Consider the following 22,947-nt stretch of genomic DNA (forward strand, 5'->3'; position numbering starts at 1 on the left):
CTCACCTCGGATTTCAGTGTAAGGAGCAGCAGCTTCCTATACTCTCGTGACGTCACGCAGCAGCAGGAGGTGACATGACATCACTTGTGGGGAACGATAACACTCCCCTACCACAATGAGCGGCTCCGTACGTGAATAGATTATATTTTGATTTAAAGCTTTCGTGACTGCAGTAATTCATATTCTTAGTTTTTTCGGTAAAATCACGTTGAAGAGAAACAACAAAGTAATAAAATATATATATAAATTTTGTTTTATATATATTTTATTATTTTGTTGTTTCTCTTCAACGTGACTTTACCGAAAAAACTAAGATTATGAATAGATTATGTTAATGAGCCCGGCCCATATGAAGAGGGATGTGCGTGGGTGCTCAACCCGTCGCGACGGCTTTCACGAAATAATTATGTTAATGAACCGCCAGTCACTGGGCGTGGCCTTGCCCAAATATGGATTCTAATTGAACAGAAAACGGCAGCGACCCAGGCAGAGGTGACGTCACGTTCAAGGGCGCCTTGGACGGGGTGGGGTGAACACCTTGGTGACATGACGTCACGAGCGAGGTAGACCTCCCCCTGGCGTTTCACGCCGATGAGGTTATGCTGAGTGGTGACGTCACAGAGAGGAGTTGGAGTTTAAGTTGATTTAGATTCATTTTCTATTGTTCCCTCCCTTGAACAGAGACCCCTTAGGTGTGTATGTACACTGTGTGTATGTGTGTGCGTACACTGTGTGTGTGTACACACTGTGTGTTTGTGTACACTGTGAGTGTGCACACTATGTGTGTGTACACTGTGTGTTTGTGTACACTGTGTGTATACTGTTTGTATACACTGTGTGTGTTTGTGTACACTGTGTGTGTTTACACTGTGTGTACACTGTGTGTGCACTGTGTGCACTGTGTGTACACTGTGTGTGTGTGTACACTGTGTGTGTACACTGTGTGTGTACACTGTGTGTGTACACTGTGTGTGTACACTGTGTGTGTACACTGTGTGTGTACACTGTGGTGGGCACGGTCATCTCAGTCGACAAATGGTAACTTTTCATCAATTTAATATTTTCAAATTTTTTTGTTATTTTCTATCTACGTGACATTACCGAAAGAACCAAGAATATAAATGTTAATCAGCTGCGCCACGCTGTGTGGGAGCTACCTGGCCTGTCGCTCCGCACGAAGCTGCGTGGAGCCCTCTGCATGGAAGTTCTGCGCCGGTGAGAAACTCTCTCAGGCCCCCCCACGCCTCCACGCAGATTGACGCGAGCCGAGTTGGTGGTGCATTCTATTTTGACTTGAAACTTTCGTGACTGGCAGGAATTCATATTCTTGGGTTCTTTCGGTAAAGTCGCGTAAATAAAAAAAATGTTATATTAAAGAAAACAAATAATGGCAATTTAAATAAAAATAAACGCTGTTTTTATCTTCATTTTTGTTTTCTATCTACGTGACTTTACCGAAAGAACCAAGAATATGGATGCGCATTCTCTATTTATTGCAGAGGTTCAAGGATCAAATCGAACAGGCACACCTGGCTACCCCAGTAACATGCACCACAATATGCGCAGTCTGCTTCACGGCAGATGTAAAAACATAGCGTTGTGTCATTCACGACGCACAGGTCATTGCATGTCGGTGTCACGGTCAAAATTGTGGCAATTCCAAATATTATCCAGAAACTACACAACGGAGATGGCGCGTCAATGATCGCCCCCTACTGACAGACTCATGTCCACAGGCCGGTGCAGGGACACCTTGTGCCACACAGGGGCAGCTGCCACTTAGGGGGAGGCGTCCTTTGATTGTTTGAGATGAGATTCGATACGAAACACACAAATAGGCAAGCGACTTATGCGTGCAAATATGATGTTGGTAACGTAGTGAAATGCTTGAGAGCTTCATCGTCTCTCGCTCCCGCTGACAGATCGTACCCAGCCAACAGCTCCACAGATAACAGCCGCTCCTCCTGTGCAGGTTCGGCTACGTACGGTGCGAAATAAGTTCCAGATACACACAGAGACTCACACACAGAGAGACCCTCAGATTAGCATGGTTGGCTACGTACGGTGCGAAAGAAGTTCAACGCACACACAGAGACTCACACACAGAGAGACCCACAGATTAGCATGGTCGGCTACGTACGGTGCGAAAGAAGTTCCAGATACACACAGAGACTCGCACACAGAGAGACCCACAGATTAGCATGGTTGGCTACGTACGGTGCGAAAGAAGTTCCAGATACACACAGAGACTCACATACAGAGAGACCCACAGATTAGCATGGTTGGCTACGTACGGTGCGAAAGAAGTTCAATGTACACACAGAGCCTCAGACACAGAGAGACCCACAGATTAGCATGGTTGGCTACGTATGGTGCGAAAGAAGTTCAACGTACACACAGAGACTCGACGAAAGTTTGAGTCGCGTGCAGTCGTGGGCCCGTGAAAGTTGAACGGGCGCATGTTGCTACTGGCGGTAGTTGAATACAGTTGGAAATACGCTGATAGAGACACACACAGAGACTGACAAGAGAGAGAGGTGGACAGACACAGACAAGAAGAAAACAGAATGAAAGATACAGAGACCACAGAGACACAGTCAGCGAGAGAGAGACACAGAGGGGAACAGAGACACAGACGGGCAGAGAGATGTTGAATCGAACACAAACTTAACTCGCTCCATTGAAAGAGATTCCTCAATCGTTGCCCATCCCCGGAATTAAGTCGTCCTAGTTTCTATTTATTTCATTGTGTGTGGTGTGTCCGTGTAAGCAATGTGGGACATCGGTGTACACGGATATGAACAAGCTCAGCCTCAAATTTCGATTTAAAGCTTTCGTGACTGCAATGATTCATCTTCTTTGGTTCTTTCGGTAAAGTCACGTAGAATGAGAATAAAATAATAAATTGATCAAATAAAATAACACAATAATATTCTCACGACGTTTCGGCCACGACACAAGCGGCCTTCATCAGGTGAAGGGACGAGACTGTCTGGTAGGACAGCGCTGGAGTGAAAGAGCCACGTTCAGATCGCGACTCTAAGCTTAAGGCCGAATTAAGTCGTTCTAGTTTCTATTTATTTCATTGTGTGTGGTGTGTCCGTGTAAGCAATGTGGGGCATCGATGTACACGGATATGAACAAGCTCAGCAGACAAGACGTCTTTCATATCCTTTGGTTCTTTCCGTAAATTCGCGCAGGTAGAAAAAAAACGAAGTCAAAAAATCAATCGCGACGTTTCGATCGCAGCACCAGCGGTCGTCCTCAGGCGAAAACATCCAGACATTGTCGCGGCAGAAGTCACGTAAGCTACGGCACGTGACAAAGATAAGGTGACCCCCCCCCCCTTACCCCCCAACGTGGCTCGCCCTGCTCAGCTGAGCATCGTTTTAATGCGGTGGGCTCCCGCGAAATTGATTTCTGTAAGTCGAAGGTACTTTGAAAACCCACTGGCTATTCTCTTTTATGCAAGTGTTGTGTCCTTAACTAATCACACGGAGACGTCTGATTGAGGCAACGCGTTTATTATAACAACTCTTTCAAACTCGGCTCTACACACTACTGTAACACGACAGGGGTACGGCCCCTTCCACCCGATAGCCTCCGGGAGCGACAGCCTCCCTTCTATCGCAGCCTGCACAATCCGGGCCCTGCTAACCCACGGGATCCCTTAGCCCGGCGTTAAGGGAGGACTGGACGACCCGTCCCAGCCCGGGTACGGGAGCTCACCTCTGGTCCGCTACAACCCGGCTCTGGCTAGAGCTCGGGGAGGGTCCCAGCGTGTCCGAGACACCTCTGGTCCGCTACAACCCGGCTCTAACAAGAGCCTCGGTTGAGGGTTCCCGGGTGCTGGTCCCGTCTTCAGGTCTTCGGATGTCTTCAGGCTTGAGTTGGTGAACACTGCCTCGGCCCGTCCAGAGGGCCGGCCTTTTATCCCCAGGTCAGGGTCACCCCTCCACTCCTGACCTCCCCACCCCCCCTCCCAGAAGCTTCTGGAAGGTCTTATCTTAAGGGGCCTTAGGGATGGGTGGGGGGTCAGGGGTGTGAGTCTCCGGTCACGGGGGGGGGGGGGGGGGCAGGGGTTTACTTTGGTCGACCCCTACGCACCTCGCGCTCTCTCTCGGCTGCCCCCTGCTGACCCGTGAACGTAGCGGCAGGTCAGCTGACAGCGCCCTGTTATGGCGCTTACGCACAACTTTACGTGACTCACGCTGCACGTTCCGTCGTTTTCATGCAGGGGGCGCTGCAAACCTCCACGCGCCCCCTGCATGAACGACGGAGACGCAGGGACAGACGTTCGATCGCGTTGGAATCGATCTGCAGACGGCGGTCTTCTCGCACGGCCAGCAGCTCTGTGTCGCCGCATCTCGATCCCGCGATCCCAACCAGGTGAAAGTCCGCATCGAACCGAACCCCCGGCAAGGCCATCTACTTAACGATGAGAGAAAATTCATGCGAAATATCGATTTCAATTAAGAAGCTTTTAATGAAGAAATACAATTATCTAATTCAAAACATAACACAATTCAAAGTTGTTTCATTTTCAAACTTCAAAACGGAGCATCGGGAGCTTGCGTGGAGATGTCGTTCGTGTGCAATTTTTTTCATGACTTTCCTGGCCCAACGCCATAAATGGTTGCGAGGGGCACCGCAGGCAGTCAGGCTTGCTTCAAGCCCTTGGTTGTGAACATCCAGACGTTAATCAGCAAGGACCATTTCACGTCCTAGTTCGACAAAATCTACGTCAACACGTAATACAAAATTATAATTTGTGTTGTAGAGAATGTATCTCCTCTACGTGTAACTTTTGAGTGGTATGCCTTGTAACTGATGAATGATCCGAGTGTGCTCCCTATTTTAAAGACAATGAGTTGCTCCAGAGGGAGATGCTTCCTGAAAATACAAAAATACCCTTTGACCTGTATCACAAGAACAATGAGTCTCACCTGAGTTATCTGTACAGGTTATTTCCAAAACAGACTTTGTCCTAACATCACTTATTCAATGTTTGACCCATAGACATAGTTACATGTACGCACACAATCAGACAAGTATTAATTCTAAATTATTGACAGGCATATTAACAAAATTGAATTACTGCAGTGAAATATACTGCATCAGGTTACATCGTACTAACAAGAAGCTATTTTTTAAAAATACGCTTAACAGTGTATGTACAACATACTATTGCGCCATTCAAAACGAGTAGGCCATTGCATGCTGGCGTCTCGGTCAAAATTGAGCCAATTCTAAACATTCCTGTAGTGGGTTCCCAGGACACGGAGACGGTTGAGTAGAGGCAGCACTATTTATTGAACAAGGGGTCACACTGGAAGGGGCAGCGGCCCCTTCACCCATATACACTCAGGGATAACACCAGGCTATCTAGCCTAAGGCCTAGGCTCCCGATTCCTCCAGCTATAGGCACTAGAGGAGGCTATCTGATCTGGGCCTGGTCAGACACAGATCTCGGCACTCCACCAACCAGACCGGCCCTTAAAAGGACTCTGGCTCTGGGGCTCAGGGGCCGCACCACTGGCTTGCTGTGCCGGCCCTGAAAAGGACAGCGGTCACAGGAGTCCCAGGGTCTATCCTAGCAGGCCTTCCTTCTTCACTGGCTCTTCAGTCTTGGCCCCAACACACTGCCCCGAGCTCTCTGGCTTCCCGCCCTTTATACCCATAACCCACTGAGGGTGGAGCCATAGCGGACGTGGTTGTAGCCACCAAGGTGTGGTTGTGCCTCACCTTCCCACACCGAGTGTTTCTTTCCCATAACACCCTACACCTACAAACTCCACAACTGAGATGCCACATCAACCATCGCCCCCTACTGACAAGCTCTTGTCCACATGCAGGCCGGTGCAGGGCCACCATCTTGTAGCACACAGGGGCAGCTGCTACTTGGGGGTGCTCTTCGCGTGTTTGAGACGAGAAATAACACAAAACTCCGAATTGCCAGAGGCGATTAAGCAAGCACCGTATAAATGGAATTATCAGAACCTTGTGAATGCTTGGGGGCTTATTGGCTCTCGCTCATGGTTAGAGATCTACGCAACCCACAGGTCCACAAAGACTGGCCGCTCTTACTCTGCAGGTTGAACCTAGGAATTGAGTGTTCAACTTTACATTCTTGTCATTAAAGGCCTGTGACAAAGGTGCATCTATTGGAGCGACATCGTCTCAAGCTTACATATCTACCAGGTCTCCATTTGACTTTGTATTGTCTCGGAGGAAGTCCACCCACACCTCCACTTCCACAAACTGCTGGGAGTTGCCTCGCTCTGCCTCACAGTCAGAATTCTCCTCCTGCTTCATGTTGCCTCCATCGATGTGAAGGTCTGATTTTGGAGTTGAATCTTCATCTTCACATTTTACCCTCACTTCTTCGCTCTTCACCATCACTTCTTCACATTTCACCTTCACCTCTTCAAATTTCACCTCGATACCTTTAAAAGTGTCCAAGCTGGGATTTTCTTCCGGTTCTTGTTTCATGAGGGATGGGCTCATTGCGGCACTTTGACTTTCACAAGCTGATTTCAGACTCCACTCCTTGTGGATCTTCTGATGCTCGTGTGTTCTCTTGTGTACTTGAAGATTTGTTGACTGTGTAAACGCCTTCCCACACACACTGCACTGGAAGGGTTTCTCTCCCGTGTGTGTTCTCTGGTGTACAAGAAGATGTGGTGACTGGGCAAACGCCTTCCCACACACACTGCACTTGAAGGGTTTCTCTCCCGTGTGTGTTCTCTGGTGTACATGAAGATGTGGTGAATGTGAAAACGCCTTCCCACACACACTGCACTTGAAGGGTTTCTCTCCCGTGTGTGTTCTCTGGTGTACATGAAGATTTGGTGACTGTGCAAACGCCTTCCCACACACATTGCACTTGAAGGGTTTCTCTCCCGTGTGGGTTCTCTGGTGCCACGTGAAATGTGCAGTACTATCCGTGCTGTATGCACACCGGTCGCATTGATGCCTTTTTGCACCGAGCTGCGCCGAGTGCCTTTGCTTCATCAGACCAATTCTGCAGAGGAAGCGACAGCTGCAGACAGAAAAAAAGAATATCCACACCATCTACACGTCAGTATCGATGCACAGAGGAATGCATTATACAGTCACACTTGACTTACACGTCTATACTTATTCATATATTCATGATATAGTGAAAACGTGTCCCAAATTCATCACACGGGCTGTTATGGCACACAATGAGAGGGCAAATGGTCATAAACGTGCCTGGAAGTCCTCGTATCTTCAAAATGAATGTTAACCCATAACTCCGAGCACACAATTTCGGCTGTCTGGCTTCAAAAGGAATATTTCTGAAAGCTAAATTCAACTGATGTAGCAAAGGGTGTTGAAAATAATACTATTTGTGTTATGCAGAAATGCATAAATTAATGTTCAATCGCAACGTAGAGGTGTGAAAGCCAGGCACAGATGTCCTTGAATGCTGGGATGAACAGTTCCGACTTCAGCTGCACGTGTGCTGTGATAACTTCCTGACTACATTCTTACAAAGAGTTGCAGATGAAAACAAAAATAAACTAATATTTTAATATAACCTCCGTGCCCAATAGAGTTAATAGACTTTACTGCAAATACAAACTTGACCCTTTCACACACTCAGAGGTAGAGCCAGGATATTCAGGTAGGGGGGGGGGGTAGCCCCTTTCAGCAATGAAAAATGATAGGAGTCGTTAGGAAGTAAGGAGTTGTTAGTCAGGAGTTGTTAGTAAGCAAGGATTTGTTAGTCAGGAGTTGTTAGTAAATAAGGAGTTGTTAGTCAGGAGTTGTTACTAAGTAAGGACTTGTCCTATGCTTTTAATTCGACGCGTGTGAAAGGCATCGCGCTCGCTGAAGGTGTTTGCCTTCAGGGAAGTCGTGTACTGTATACACAACTGGGCACAATTCTAAGAGTCGCTTGTAACTGCTTTGCCGTTACTTATTGCCAATTATGAACATGGACTGTTGTCCTCTCATAGAGTCCCTGGCACGTAATAATATGCCACGCGGTGGCAGTGGGGGGGGGGGGGTCGCACAATGCTGATTGATCTATATTTATAAAAGGGAAATTTGTGAATGTGTGTCTGTTTGAAATGTTCAGTATACTTGCCAACATGCAACACAAACTGGAAATTTGGCATGTGGGTAGAGGTTCCATACCGTGCACAATGAAAAAGTATAAAAATAGACTTTTGTATTTTGTATGACCATGAAGTTTGTGGCGTCAACCCGCAACACACCTGAGTTAAGCGCTCTGCCATGAATATAGAATTGAAGCTTTCGTGACTGCGTAAATTACTCATTGGTTTTTTCGGTAAAGTCCCGTATGTAGAAATATAATAAAATTATATAAAAATAAATCACGACGTTTCAAACGCAACACAAGCGATCATCATCAGGTGTAAAAAACAAATAGCGAGGGAGCACATAGAGTGACATCAACGCAACACATAGAGAGCGTTAAACTGCACGGAGGCAAATACAACAAGAAGATGAGAGACGAGAACTCAACAAACCTAAGAAAAATACGTGATGCAAAACCAGTAGGACAACAACACAGACACTTGCCACGAATTTCAGAAGACTGCTAAATTTCGTGTTCATCCTCCGGGTTGAACATACCAGCATAGACAGAGTGAACAGATACGAGGTACAAGGTAGCAGAGATACATACTCAGGGAAGAACATCCAGGGAAAGATGTATTTGGCAGCACAGATAGAGCTGTTAACAGCGTGCCGGGAGATTTTAGGTGGCGCTTCGCTCCTGGCCGATGAAGCCATTGGTTTCTCTGAGTTTTAATACATATCCTCTGTGCGAAGAATGGGTAGAACTGCTATCTTAAATATGAAGCAGAATATTACATCTGTTTGTTTGTGTGAAGCAGCAAAAAACCTCTCCAACACTGAGCTATGGCGTCGTGAAATTTTCACAGCTCATGCCGTTTGGAATTTCTAAGTGAACGCGACTATTTTCAGCTCGCCACGTCATTATTCCCTTCCTGAGTGGCCAAAATCGACCTTGCGTATAAGTGGATTAAGGTAAAATTTCCTTGAGTGAAAACATCCGATTTAGGTAACTTGATTTGTTTCGCCTTTTTTCTTTCTCGCAAGCATCAACATTTTTAAGGGTTTTTCAGTGAAATATAAGGGATATGAAATTTATCCAAGACAAGAATCCAAGTCCCGGGCGAAGCCGGGTAGTGAAGCTAGTCACTAATAAGCCCCAATGATCCTATCGAAATTAGGGATTTCGATCGGATCGTTGGGGGGCACGTGCCTACCCCACCCCTACTGGCTCCACCACTGTCACGCACTGGCATGGTTCACAGGTGGTGGTGTGTCCAGACCCACGCCTGGCCACCTTCACCTGTACAGAATTCATGTTTCCTCACTCCACCAAGTAGAGTGAACACCGCCACGCGTCTAGAGTGAACACCGCCACGCGTCCAGAGTGAACACCGCCACGCGTCCAGAGTGAACACCGCCACGTGTCCAGAGTGAACACCGCCACGCGTCCAGAGTGAACAGCGCCACGCGTCCAGAGTGAACACCGCCACGCGTCCAGAGTGAACAGCGCCACGAGTCCAGAGTGAACACCGCCACGCGTCCAGAGTGAACACCGCCACGCGTCCAGAGTGAACACCGCCAAGTGTCCAGAGTGAACACCGCCACGCGTCCAGAGTGAACACCGCCACGCTGTTGAGGAGCCTCACCTTGTGTTGTGTTGTGGGCAGGTCGCTTCTGAAAATAAAAAGCGGTACAGCAGCTCAAGTGGGCTTGGCCTGGTGTAAAAAATAAAAATAAATAAAAACCGCGTGAATATTTAAAAGTAAAACAAAGTGACAAAGTGGCGAGCCGCATGAAGACAAATTAAACTTAAGCGAGATAATTGAAGCAAACGCGATCAGGCGAGGGCAGGAGGCAAGGCCCCGCGTGGCTAGGCCCCGCGCTGTAAAGTTCCAACCTGGACATCGCTTCCATGCTCGCTGCTACTCAATTGACATCCCTATGAGAGAGAGCGAGGCTCTACCTCGGTAAACAACAACCACCACCACAACAACCACAACAACCACCACCACAACAACCACCACCACAACAACCACCACCACCACAACAACCACCACAACCACCACAACAACCACCACCACAACCGCGATGAGAATTTCTCACCTCGGATTTCAGTGCACGGGCGGAGCAGCAGCTTCCTGTTATCTCGTGATGTCACGCGGCAGCAAGAGGTGACATGACGTCACTTGTGGGGAACGATTACACTCCCCTCCCACAATGAGCGCCTCCGTACGTGAAGATTATGTTAATGAGGCGTCAGTCATTGGGCGTGGCCTTGCCCAAATATGATTCTAATTGCACAGAAAACGGCGGCGACCCATGCAGAGGGGACGTCACGTTCAAGGGCGCCTTGGACGGGGTGGGGTGAACACCTTGGTGACATGACGTCACTAGCGAGTTACACATCCCCCTGGCGTTTCACGCCAATGAGGTTATGGTGATTGGTGACGTCAGAGAGAGGGGTTGAAGTTGAAGTTGATTTAGATTCATTTTTCATTGCTCCCTCCCTTGAACAGAGACCCCTTGAGTGTGTGTACACTGTGTGTGTGTACACTGTGTGTGTGTGTGTGTACACTGTGTGTGTGTACACTGTGTGTGTGTACACTGTGTGTGTGTACACTGTGTGTGTGTACACTGTGTGTGTGTACACTGTGTGTGTGTACACTGTGTGTACACTGTGTGTGTGTGTACACTGTGTGTGTGTACACTGTGTGTTTGTGTACACTGTGTGTACACTGTGTGTGTGTGTACACTGTGTGTGTGTACACTGTGTGTGTGTACACTGTGTTTGTGTGTGTACACAGTGTGTGTACACTGTGTGTGTGTACACTGTGTTTGTGTGTGTACACAGTGTGTGTACACTGTGTGTGTGTGTACACTGTGTGTGTGTGTACACTGTGTGTGTACACTGTGTGTGTGTGTACACTGTGTGTGTGTGTACACTGTGTGTGTGTGTGTACACGGTGTGTGTACACTGAGTGTGTACACTGTGTGTGTACACTGTGTGTGTGTACACACTGTGTGTGTACACTGTGTGTGTGTGTACACAGTGTGTGTGTACACTGTGTGTGTACACTGTGTGTTTCTGTACACTATGTGTGTGTACACACTGTGTGTGTACACACACACTGTGTGTGTACACTGTGTGTGTACACTGTGTGTGTACACTGTGTGTGTGTGTACACACACTATGTGTGTGTACACTGTGTGTGTGTGTACACACACTATGTGTGTGTACACTGTGTGTGTGTACACTGTGTGTGTACACTGTGTGTGCATACTGCGTGTGTGTTTGTACACTGTGTGCGTGTTTGTACACTGTGTGTGTACACTGTGTGTGTGTGTACACTGTGTGTGTACACTGTGTGTGTACACTGTGTGTGTGTGTGTGTACACTGTGTGTACACTGTGTGTGTACACTGTGTGTGTGTGTACACTGTGTGTGTGTACACTGTGTGTGCGTGTACACTGTGTGTGTGTACACTGTGTGTGTGTGTACACTGTGTGTGTGTACACTGTGTGTGTGTACACTGTGGTGGGCACAGTCATCTCAGTCGACAAATGGCAACTTTTCATCAATTTATTCTTTTCCAATGTTTTTGTTATTTTCTATCTACGTGACTTTACCGAAAGAACCAACAATATAAATGTTAATCAGCTGCGCCACGCTGTGTGGGAGCTACCTGGCCTGTCGCTCCGCACGAAGCTGCGTGGAGCCCTCTGCATGGAAGTTCTGCGCCGGTGAGAAACTCTCTCAGGCCCCCCCACGCCTCCACGCAGATTGACGCGAGCCGAGTTGGTGGTGCATTCTATTTTGACTTGAAACTTTCGTGACTGGCAGGAATTAAAAGTCTTGGGTTCTTTCGGTAAAGTCGCGTAAATTAAAAAAAACATGTTACATTAAATAAAAAAATTAAAGGACAATTTAAGCAATAAAAATAAACGAGTTTTTTTCTTTATTTTTGTTTTCTATCTACGTGACTTTACCGAAAGAACCAAGAATATGGTAGCGCATTCTCTATTTATTGCAGAGGTTCAAGGTTCAAATCCGACAGGCACACCTGGCTACCCCAGTAACATTCACCACAATATGCGCAGTCTGCTTCACCGCAGATGTAAAACATAGCGTTGTGTCATTCACAACGCACAGGTCATTGCATGTCGGTGTCACGGTCAAAATTGTGGCAATTCCAAACATTATCCAGAAACCACACAACGGAGATGGCGCGTCAATGATCGCCCCCTACCGACAGACTCATGTCCACGTGCAGGCCGGTGCAGGGCCACCTTGTGCCACACAGGGGCAGCTACCACTTAGGGGGAGGCGTCCTTCGATTGTTTGAGATGAGATTCGATACGAAACACACAATTAGGCAAGCGACTTATGCGTGCAAATATGATGTTGGTAACGTAGTGAAATGCTTGAGAGCTTCATCGTCTCTCGCTCCCGCCGACAGATGGTACCCAGCCCACAGCTCCACAGATACCAGCCGCTCCTCCTGTGCAGGTTCGGCTACGTACGGTGCGAAAGAAGTTCCAGATCCACAGAGACTCACACACAGAGAGACCCACAGATTAGCATGGTGGGCTTTGTACGGCGCGAAAGAAGTTCAACGTACACAGAGAGACTCGGAGCAAGTTTGAGTCGCGTGCAGTCGTGGGCCCGTGAAAGTTGAACGGGCGCATGTTGCTAGTGGCGGTAGTTGAATACGGTTGGAAAGACGCTGATAGAGAGACACACAGAGACTGACAAGAGAGAGAGGTGGACAGACACGGACAAGAGGAAGACAGAATGAAAGATACAGAGACCACAGAGACACAGTCAGCGAGAGAGAGACACAGAGGGGAACAGAGACACAGACGGACAGAGAGATGTTGAATCGAACAAAAACTTAACTCGCTCCATTTAAAGAGATTCCTCAATATTTGCCCATCCCCGAAATTAAGTCGTCCTAGTTTCTAATTATTTCATTGTGTGTGGTGTGTCCATTTAAGCAATGTGGGACATCGATGTACACGGATATGAACAAGCTCAGCAGACAAGACGTCTTTCATATCCTTTGGTTCTTTCGGTAAATTCACGCAGGTAGAAAAAAAACGAAGTAAAAAAACAGAAATCGCGACGTTTCGATCGCAGCACCAGCGGTCGTCCTCAGGCGAAAACATCCAGACATTGTCGCGGCAGAAGTCACGTGAGCTACGTCACGTGACAAAGATAAGGTGATCACCCCCTCCCCAACGTGGCTCGCCCTCCTCAGCTGAGCATCGTTTTAATGCGGTGGCCTCACGCGAAATTGATTTCTGTAAGACGAAGGTACTTTGAAAACCCACTGGCTATTCTCTTTTATACAAGTGTTGTGTCCTTAACTAATCACACGGAGACGTCTGGTTGAGGCAACGCGTTTATTATAACAACTCTTCTTCTTTGGTTCTTTCGGGAAAGTCACGTAGAATGAGAATAAAATAATAAAATAACACAATAAAATTCTCACCACGTTTCGGCCACAACGCAAGCGGCCGTCTTCAGGTGAAATGAACAGACCTGTCGGGACGACAGAGCTTCAATGAACGCTGTTAAGATTCGTAGCGACTTTTAAGCTGGTTGAGAGAAGTGAGGCACCTTGACAAAGGGGGTTTACATATCAAATAGCTGAGGGATTAGCTTGTGACTGGTCGTAGAAATGGCTATGCTAAAGTCAAAACCTACACATCCACAGAGGCAACTAGTAATTTAGCATTGAAATAGCTAAGGGATTAGCTTGTGCAAATAGCTGAGGGATTAGCTTGTGACTGGTCACAGAAATGGCTATGTTAAAGTCAAAACCTACACATCCACAGAGGCAACTAGTAATTTAGCATTGAAATAGCTAAGGGATTAGCTTGTGACTGGTCACAGAAATAGATGTTAAAGTCAAAGCCTACACATCCACAGAGGCACCTCGTACATGGACGCCAAAGGGGGCTGCAACAACTCAACTGCCATACAGTAAACCGATGTGAACAACCTAATTCTAAATTACATCACTATATTAAATGTACTCAATATATTCTTCAATAAGCTGAGCTATTAACATTAACTGGGTATACACTACACTATATAATGAATACCATATAGTAAACCAATAAAAAACGAAAATATAAACTACCTCAATGTTATATCACAATGTTATATGGTTTAAAAAACAGGTGGATTCTTACCTTCCACTTCGGAACCACGGACAGCTACGAGCCCCGTTCAGACGGACGAGTCCATCCATGGTCGGAGCGGAGGAGGGGAGAAACAGGTGCGAGGCGCTGTTATACTCCATGTTATAAACCATACCATTAACCGTGGTGTGAGAGGTATTAAGAGTCAGTGCCAGCGAAAGAGCTGCGGTCTGAAGGTCCTCGTAAAATACAATTAATTAAGAACCGAAATGGTTTAAAACATCTTTCCAATGGTTACTAAGCCAGAATCCATCTTCTCGGTTGAAATTGTCTCTGTGTTTGTATATGTGGATGGCCTCATGAACGATTTTTTTTTTCACATCGGTTTACTGTATGACAGTTGAGTTGTTGCAGCCCCCTTTGGCGTCCATGTACGAGGTGCCTCTGTGGATGTGTAGGTTTTGACTTTAACATAGCCATTTCCGTGACCAGTCACAAGCTAATCCCTCAGCTATTTGATATGTAAACCCCCCCAGAATCCATCTTCTCGGTTGAAATTGTCTCTGTGTTTGTATATGTGGATGGCCTCATGAACGATTTTTTTTTCACATCGGTTTACTGTATGACAGTTGAGTTGTTGCAGCCCCCTTTGGCGTCCATGTACGAGGTGCCTCTGTGGATGTGTAGGTTTTGACTTTAACATAGCCATTTCCGTGACCAGTCACAAGCTAATCCCTCAGCTATTTGATATGTAAACCCCCTTTTGTCAAGGGCCTCACTTCTCCCAACCAGCTTAAAGTCGCTACGAATTTTAACAGCGTTCATTAAAGCTCTGTGGATGTGTAGGCCTTTACTTTAACATCTATTTCTGTGACCTGTCACAAGCTAATCCCTTAGCTATTTCAATGCTAAATTACTAGTTGCCTCTGTGGATGTGTAGGTGTTGACTTTAACATAGCGATTTCTGTGACCAATCACAAGCTAATCCCTCAGCTATTTGATATGTAAACCCCTTTTGTCAAGGTGCCTCACTTCGCCCAACCAGCTTAAAAGTCGCTACGAATCTTAACAGCGTTCATTGCAGCTCTGTTGTCCCAACAGGTCTGCTAATTTGACCTGAAGATGGCCACTTGCGTTGTGGCCGAAACGTCGTGAGAATTTTATTGTTATTTTATTATTTTATTCTCATTCTACATGACTTTACCGAAAGAACCAAAGAAGATGAACCCTTGCAGTCACGACAGCTTTAAATCGAAATATAACTCTTTTGAACTCGGCTCTACACACTACCGTAACACGACAGGGGTACGACCCCTTCCACCCGATAGCCTCCGGGAGCGACAGCCTCCCTTCTATCACAGCCTGCACAATCCGGTCTCTGCTACCCACGGGATCCCTTAGCCCGGCGTTAAGGGAAGACTGGACGACCCGTCCCAGCCCGGGTACGGGAGCTCACCTCTGGTCCGCTACAACCCGGCTCTGGCTAGAGCTCGGGGAGGGTCCCAGGGTGTCCGAGTCACCTCTGGTCCGCTACAACCCGGCTCTAACAAGAGCCTCGGTTGAGGGTTCCCGGGTGCTGGTCCAGTCTTCAGGTCTTCGGATGTCTTCAGGCTTGAGTTGGTGAACACTGCCTCGGCCCGTCCAGAGGGCCGGCCCTTTATCCCCAGGTCGGGGTCACCCCTCCACTCCTGACCTCCACCCCCCCCTCCCAGAAGCTTCTGGAAGGTCTTATCTTAAGGGGCCTTAGGGACGGGTGGGGGGGTCAGGGGTGTGAGTCTCCGGTCACGGGGGGGGGGGGGGCAGGGGTTTACTTTGGTCGACCCCTACACACCTCGCTCTCTCTCGGCTGCTCCCTGCTGACCCGTGAACGTGGTGGCAGGTCAGCTGACAGCGCCTTGTTATGGCGCTTACGCACAACTTCACGTGACTCACGCTGTACGTTCCGTCGTTTTCATGCAGGGGGCGCTGCAGACCTCTACGCGCCCCCTGCATGAACGACGGAGACGCAGGGACAGACGTTCGATCACGTTGGAATCGATCTGCAGACGGCGGTCTTCTCGCACGGCCAGCAGCTCTGTGTCGCCTCGTCTCGATCCCGCGATCCCGACCAGGTGAAAGTCTGCATCGAACCGAACCCCCGGCAAGGCCATCCACTTAACGACTAGAGACACTTCACATGAAATATAGTGAAATATAGCGTAAAGTAACGCATTGCATAATTCAAAGGTGGAATTTTTCTGATATGATATTATGCCAAGTAGCTTAAAAATTGGAAGGTATAATATTGCATTGTATATTAGTCTAGTTTATAACATGGTTATGGTGCAGCACAGGACAGAGCAACGCACCTTAGTTGCTCTGCTTTGGTGTTTTCCTGTGCCCAGCCGCCACCCTCCTCCGCTCCTGAGGAGGTGGGGGCTGGGTAACATGCTAATTAACTCCGCCCACGCACCTTTAATAAAGACGCGGTCTTTGCTTGGCAGCGTTCACTCAAGCGCTGTCCTCTGGACAGACCTGTTTCTTCACCTGATTAAGGCTACTTGTGTTGTGGCCGAAACGTCGTGAGAATGTTATTTTGTTTTATTACTTTGTTTCCATCCTACGTGACTTTACCGAAAGAACCAAGAAGACGAAATATTGTTTTCAATGAAGAAGCTTTTAATGAAGAAATGCAATTATCCAATTCAAAACATAACACAATTCAAAGTTGTTTCATTTTCAAACTTCAAAACGGAGCATCAGGTGCTTGCGTGGAGACGTCGTTCGTGTGCAATTTTTTTCGTGACTTTCCTGGCCCAAGGCCGTAAATGTTTGTGAGGGGCACCGCAGGCAGTCAGGTTTGCTTCAAGCCCTCGGTTGTGAACATCCAGATCTTAATCAGCAAGGACCATTTCATGTCCTAGTTCGACAAAATAAACGTCAACACGTAATACAAAATTATAATTCGTGTTGTAGAGAATGGATCTCCTCTACGTGTAACTTTTGAGTGGTATGCCTTGTAAGTGATGAATGATCCGAGTGTGCTCCCTATTTCAAAGACAATGAGTTGCTCCAGAGGGAGATGCTTCCTGAAAACACAAAAAATATCCTTTGACCTGTATCACAAGAACAATGAGTCTCTCCTGAGTTATGTGTACAGGTTACTTCCAAAACCCACACTTTGTCCTAACATCACTTATTCAATGTTTGACCCTTATAGACAATGTTACATGTACGCACACAATCAGACAAGTATTAATTCTAAATTATTGACAGGCATATTAACAAAATTGAATTACTGCAGTGAAATATACTGCATCAGGTTGCATCGTACTAACAAGAAGCTATTTTTTTTTAAAAATACGCTTAACAGTGTATGTACAACATACTATTGCACCATTCAAAAACGAGTAGGCCATTGCATGCTGGCGTCTGGGTCAAAATTTATCAAATTCTAAATATTACCTACAAACTCCACAACTGAGATGCCATATCAACCATCGCCCCCTACTGACAGGCTCTTGTCTACATGCAGGCCGGTGCAGGGCCACCACCTTGTACCACACAGGGGCAGCTGCTACTTGGGGGTGCTCTTCGAGTGTTTGAGCCGAAATACCACTCAAAACTCCGAATTGCCAGAGGCGATTAAGCAAACACCATATAAATGGAATTATTTGAACCTTGTGAAAGCTTGGGAGCTTATTGGCTCTCGCTCATGGTTAGAGATCTACGCAAACCACAGGTCCACAAAGACTGGCCGCTCTAACCCTGCAGGTTGAACCTAGGAATTGAGTGTTCAACTTCACATTCTTGTCATTAAAGGCCTGTGACAAAGGTGCATCTATTGGAGCGACATCGTCTCAAGCTTACATATCTACCGCGTCTCCATTTGACTTTGTATTGTCTCGGAGGAAGTCCACCCACACCTCCACTTCCACAAACTGCTGGGAGTTGCCTCGCTCTGCCTCACAGTCAGAATTCTCCTCCTGCTTCACGTTGCCTCCATCGATGTGAAGGTCCGATTTTGGAGTTGAATCTTCATCTTCACATTTTACCCTCACTTCTTCGCTTTTCACCATCACTTCTTCACATTTCACCTTCACCTCTTCATATTTCACCTCGATACCTTTAAAAGTGTCCAAGCTGGGATTTTCTTCCGGTTCTTGATTCATGAGGGATGGGCTCATTGTGGCACTTTGACTTTCACAAGCTGATTTCAGATTCCCCTCCTTGTGGATCTTCTGATGCTTGTGTGTTCTCTGGTGTACTTGAAGATTTGTTGACTGTGCAAACGCCTTCCCACACACACTGCACTGGAAGGGTTTCTCTCCTGTGTGTGTTCTCTGGTGTACAAGAAGATGTGGTGACTGGGCAAACGCCTTCCCACACACACTGCACTTGAAGGGTTTATCTCCCGTGTGAGTTCTCTGGTGTACATGAAGACATGGTGAATGTGCAAACGCCTTCCCACACACACTGCACTTGAAGGATTTCTCTCCCGTGTGTGTTCTCTGGTGTACATGAAGAGTTTGTGAACGTGCAAACGCCTTCCCACACACACTGCACTTGAAGGGTTTCTCTCCCGTGTGTGTTCTCTGGTGTACATGAAGACTTGGTGACTGTGAAAACGCCTTCCCACACACACTGCACTTGAAGGGTTTCTCTCCCGTGTGTGCTCTCTGGTGTAGATGAAGACTAGGTGAATTTGAAAACGCCTTCCCACACACACTGCACTTGAAGGGTTTCTCTCTCATGTGTGTTCTCTGGTGTACATGAAGATGTTGTGAACGTGCAAACGCCTTCCCACACACACTGCACTTGAAGGGTTTCTCTCCCGTGTGTGTTCTCTGGTGTGCATGAAGACTTGGTGACTGTGAAAACGCCTTCCCACACACACTGCACTTGAAGGGTTTCTCTCCCGTGTGTGTTCTCTGGTGTACATGAAGATTTGGTGACTGTGCAAACGCCTTCCCACACACACTGCACTTGAAGGGTGTCTCTCTCGTGTGTGTTCTCTGGTGTACATGAAGATTTGGTGAATGTGCAAACGCCTTCCCACACACACTGCACTTGAAGGGCTTCTCTCCCGTGTGTGTTCTCTGGTGTACATGAAGATGTGGTGAATGTGAAAACGCCTTCCCACACACACTGCACTTGAAGGGTTTCTCTCCCGTGTGTGTTCTCTGGTGTACATGAAGATTTGGTGAACGTGTAAACGCCTTCCCACACACACTGCACTTGAAGGGTTTCTCTCCCGTGTGTGTTCTCTGGTGTACATGAAGACTTGGTGAATGTGCAAACGCCTTCCCACACACACTGCACTTGAAGGGTTTATCTCCCGTGTGCATTCTCTGGAGTGCTACAAGAGGATATGAATCTGAAAACGCCTTCCCACACACACTGCACTTGAAGGGTTTCTCTCCGGTGTTGGTTCTCTGGTGCCGTGTCAAATGTGCAGTACTATCCGTGCTGTATGCACACCGGTCGCATTGTTGCCTTTTTGCACCGAGCTGCGCCGAGTGCCTTTGCTCCATCAGATCAATTCTGCAGAGGAAGCGACAGCTGTAGACAGAAAAAAAGAATATCCACACCATCTACACGTCAGTATCGATGCACAGAGGAATGCATTACACAGTCACACGTGACTTACACTCTCTATACTTATTCATATATTCATGATATAGTGAAAACGTGTCCCAAATTAATCACACGGGCTGTTATGGCACACAAATGGTCATAAACGTGCCTGGAAGCCCTCGTATCTTCAAAATAAATGTTAACCCAAAACTCCGAGCACACAATTTCGGCTGTCTGGCTTCAAAAGGAATATTTATGAAAGCTAAATTCAGCTGACGTAGCAAAGGGTGTTGAAAATAATACTATTTGTGTTATGCAGAAATGCATAAATTAATGTTCAATCACAACGTAGAGGTGTGAAAGCCAGGCACAGATGTCCTTGGATGCTGGGATGAACAGTTCCGACTTCAGCTGCACGTGTGCTGTGATGACTTCCTGACTACATTCTTACTAAGAGTTGCAGAGGAAAACAAAAACAAACTACTGTTTTGATATAACCTCCATGCTCAATAGAGTTCAGACTTTACTGCAAATACAAACTTGACCCTTTCACACACTCAGAGGTGGAGCCAGGATGTTCAGGTAGGGGAGGCAACCCCTTTCAGCAATGAAAAATGATAGTTGTTAGTAAGTAAGCAGTTGTTAGTAAGGAGTTGTTAGTCAGGAGTTGTAAGTAAGGACTTGTCCTATGCTTTTTATTCGACGCATCGCGATCGCTGACGGTGTTTGCCTTCAGGGAAGTCGTGTACTGTATACGCAACTGCGCACAATTCTGTGAGTCGCTTGTAACTGCTTTGCCGTAACTTATTGACAATTATGAACACGGACTGTTGTCCTCTCATAGAGTCCCTGGCACGTAATAATATGCCACACGATGGCAGTGGGGGTTGCACAATGCTGATTCATCTATATTTCTAAAAGAGAAATTTGGGAATGTGTGTCTGTTTGAAATGTTCAGCATACTTCCCGACATGCAACACAAACTGGAAATTTGGCACGTGGGTAGCTTCCAGACTGGACACAATGCACAAAGTATTAAAATAGCCATCATATCTGAGATGTCACCCTATGCGGCATCGTTACGCAGTGTGCCTGCTGACGTCACGCACACCCCCCCACCCAACACTCCGCGAAGACCGTGTTTTAATCCAAGACAAGAATCAAAGTCCCGGGCAAAGCCGGGTAGTAAAGCTAGCCTATATATAAAATGGAAATGTGTGGATACGTGTGTGTGTGTCTGTTAGAAATGTTTAGCATACTTCCCGACATACTACACACTTAAAATTTGGCATGTCGGTAGGTTCCATACCGTGCACAATGAAAAAAGTATAAAAATAGACTTTTGTATTTTGTATGACCATGAAGTTTGTGGCGTCAACCCGCAACACACCTGAGTTAAGCGCTCTGCAATGAATATAGAATTGAAGCTTTCGTGAATGCATAAATTACTCATTGTTTTTTTTCGGTAAAGTCCCGTATGTAGAAATATAATAAAATTATATTAAAATAAATCACGACGTTTCGAACGCAACACAAGCGATCATCATCAGGTGTAAAAAAACAAATAGCGATGGAGCACATAGGGTGACATCAACGCAACACATAGAGAGCGTTAAACTGCACGGAGGCAAATACAACAAGAAGATGAGAGACGAGAACTCAACAAAACCTAAGAAAAATTACGTGATGCAAAACCAGTAGGACAACAACACAGTTAGACACTTTCATGGTAGACCACGAATTTCAGAAGACTGCTAAATTTCGTGTTCATCCTCCGGGTTGAACAAACCAGCATAGACAGAGTGAACAGATACGAGGTACAAGGTAGCAGAGATACATACTCAGGGAAGAACATCCAGGGAAAGATGTATTTGGCAGCACAGAGAGGGCTGTTAACAGCGTGCCGGGAGATTTTAGGTGGCGCTTCGCTCCTGGCCGATGAAGCCATTGGTTTCTCGGAGTTTCAATACATATCCTCCGTGCGAAGAACGGGTAGAACTGCTATCTTAAATATGAAGCGGAACATTACATGTTTGTTTGTGTGAAGCAGCAAAACCTCTCCAACGCTGACTTCTGGCGTCGTGAAAATTTTAACAGCTTATGCCGTTTGGAATTTCTAAGTGAACGCGACTATTTTCAGCTCGCCACGTCATTATTCCCTTCCCGAGTGGCCAAAAGCGACCTTGCGTAGAAGTGGATTAAGGTTAAATTTCCTTGAGTGAAAACATCCGATTTAGGTAACTTGATTTGTTTCGCCTTTTTTCTTTCTCGCAAGCATCAACATTTTTAAGGGTTTTTCAGTGAACTATAAGGGATATGAAATTTATCCAAGACAAGAATCTAAGTCCCGGGCGAAGCCGGGTAGTGAAGCTAGTTACTAATAAGCCCCAAATGATCCTATCGAAATTAGGGATTTCGATCGGATCGTTGGGGGGCACGTGCCTACCCCACCCCCACTGGCTCCACCACTGTCACACACTGGCATGGTTCACAGGTGGTGGTGTGTCCAGACCCACGCCTGGCCACCTTCACCTGCTCAGAATTCATGCTTCCTCACTCCACCAAGTAGAGTGAACACCGCCACGCGTCCAGAGTGAACACCGCCACACGTCTAGAGTGAACACCGCCACGCGTCTAGAGTGAACACCGCCACGTGTCCAGAGTGAACACCGCCACGCGTCCAGAGTGAACACCGCCACGCGTCCAGAGTGAACACCGCCACGCGTCCAGAGTGAACACCGCCACGCTGTTGAGGAGCCTCACCTTGTGTTGTGTTGTGGGCAGGTCGCTTCTGAAAACAAAAAGCGGTACAGCAGCTCAAGCGGGCTTGGCCTGGTGTAAAAAAGAAAAATAAATACAAACCGCGTGAATATTTAAAAGTAAAACAAAGTGACAAAGTGGCGAGCCGCCTGAAGCCAAATTAAACTTAAGCGAGATAATTGAAGCAAACGCGATCAGGCGAGGGTAGGAGGCAAGGCCCCGCGTGGCTAGGCCCCGCGCTGTAAAGTTGCAACCTGGACATCGCTTCCATGCTCGCTGCTACTCAATTGACATCCCTACGAGAGAGAGCGAGGCTCTACCTCGGTAAACAACCACCACCACTACCACCACCACAACCACCACCACAACAACCACCACAACAACAACCACCACCACCACAACCGTGATGAG

General features: G+C 47.0%; 3 protein-coding genes and 1 pseudogene across 3 annotated transcripts in view; all 4 read right to left on the bottom strand.

The window, feature by feature from the left end:
* LOC116958166 (uncharacterized) overlaps positions 1-22,947 on the bottom strand; it is a 128,998-nt gene that overhangs the window by 105,990 nt on the left and 61 nt on the right. The gene's annotated exons all lie outside the window — the stretch shown is intronic.
* Positions 1-22,947, bottom strand: part of LOC142907024 (uncharacterized) — a 183,127-nt pseudogene that overhangs the window by 85,623 nt on the left and 74,557 nt on the right.
* On the bottom strand, positions 4,318-7,029 carry LOC142906987 (uncharacterized). The gene has a single exon (XM_076055883.1). It carries the CDS (start codon positions 7,012-7,014, stop codon positions 6,187-6,189), a length of 828 nt encoding a protein of 275 aa, XP_075911998.1. The 5' UTR covers positions 7,015-7,029; the 3' UTR covers positions 4,318-6,186.
* LOC142906986 (uncharacterized) lies at positions 16,858-22,620 on the bottom strand. The gene is made up of 2 exons (XM_076055882.1): positions 22,540-22,620; positions 16,858-19,761 (listed from the first exon to the last, which is right to left on the bottom strand). Exon 2 carries the CDS (start codon positions 19,731-19,733, stop codon positions 18,066-18,068), a length of 1,668 nt encoding a protein of 555 aa, XP_075911997.1. The 5' UTR covers positions 19,734-19,761; positions 22,540-22,620; the 3' UTR covers positions 16,858-18,065.

Source organism: Petromyzon marinus, chromosome 73 (genome assembly GCF_048934315.1).
Source record: "Petromyzon marinus isolate PM22_M1 ecotype Great Lakes invasive population chromosome 73, UKy_Petmar_22M1.pri1.0, whole genome shotgun sequence".
Classification (NCBI taxonomy): Eukaryota; Metazoa; Chordata; class Hyperoartia; order Petromyzontiformes; family Petromyzontidae; genus Petromyzon; species Petromyzon marinus.

Coding starts and splice junctions, on each gene's coding strand:
- LOC142906987 (XM_076055883.1), bottom strand. CDS start 7,014: ATGAAGCAAAGGCACTCGGCGCAGCTCGGTGCAAAAAGGCATCAATGC.
- LOC142906986 (XM_076055882.1), bottom strand. CDS start 19,733: ATGGAGCAAAGGCACTCGGCGCAGCTCGGTGCAAAAAGGCAACAATGC.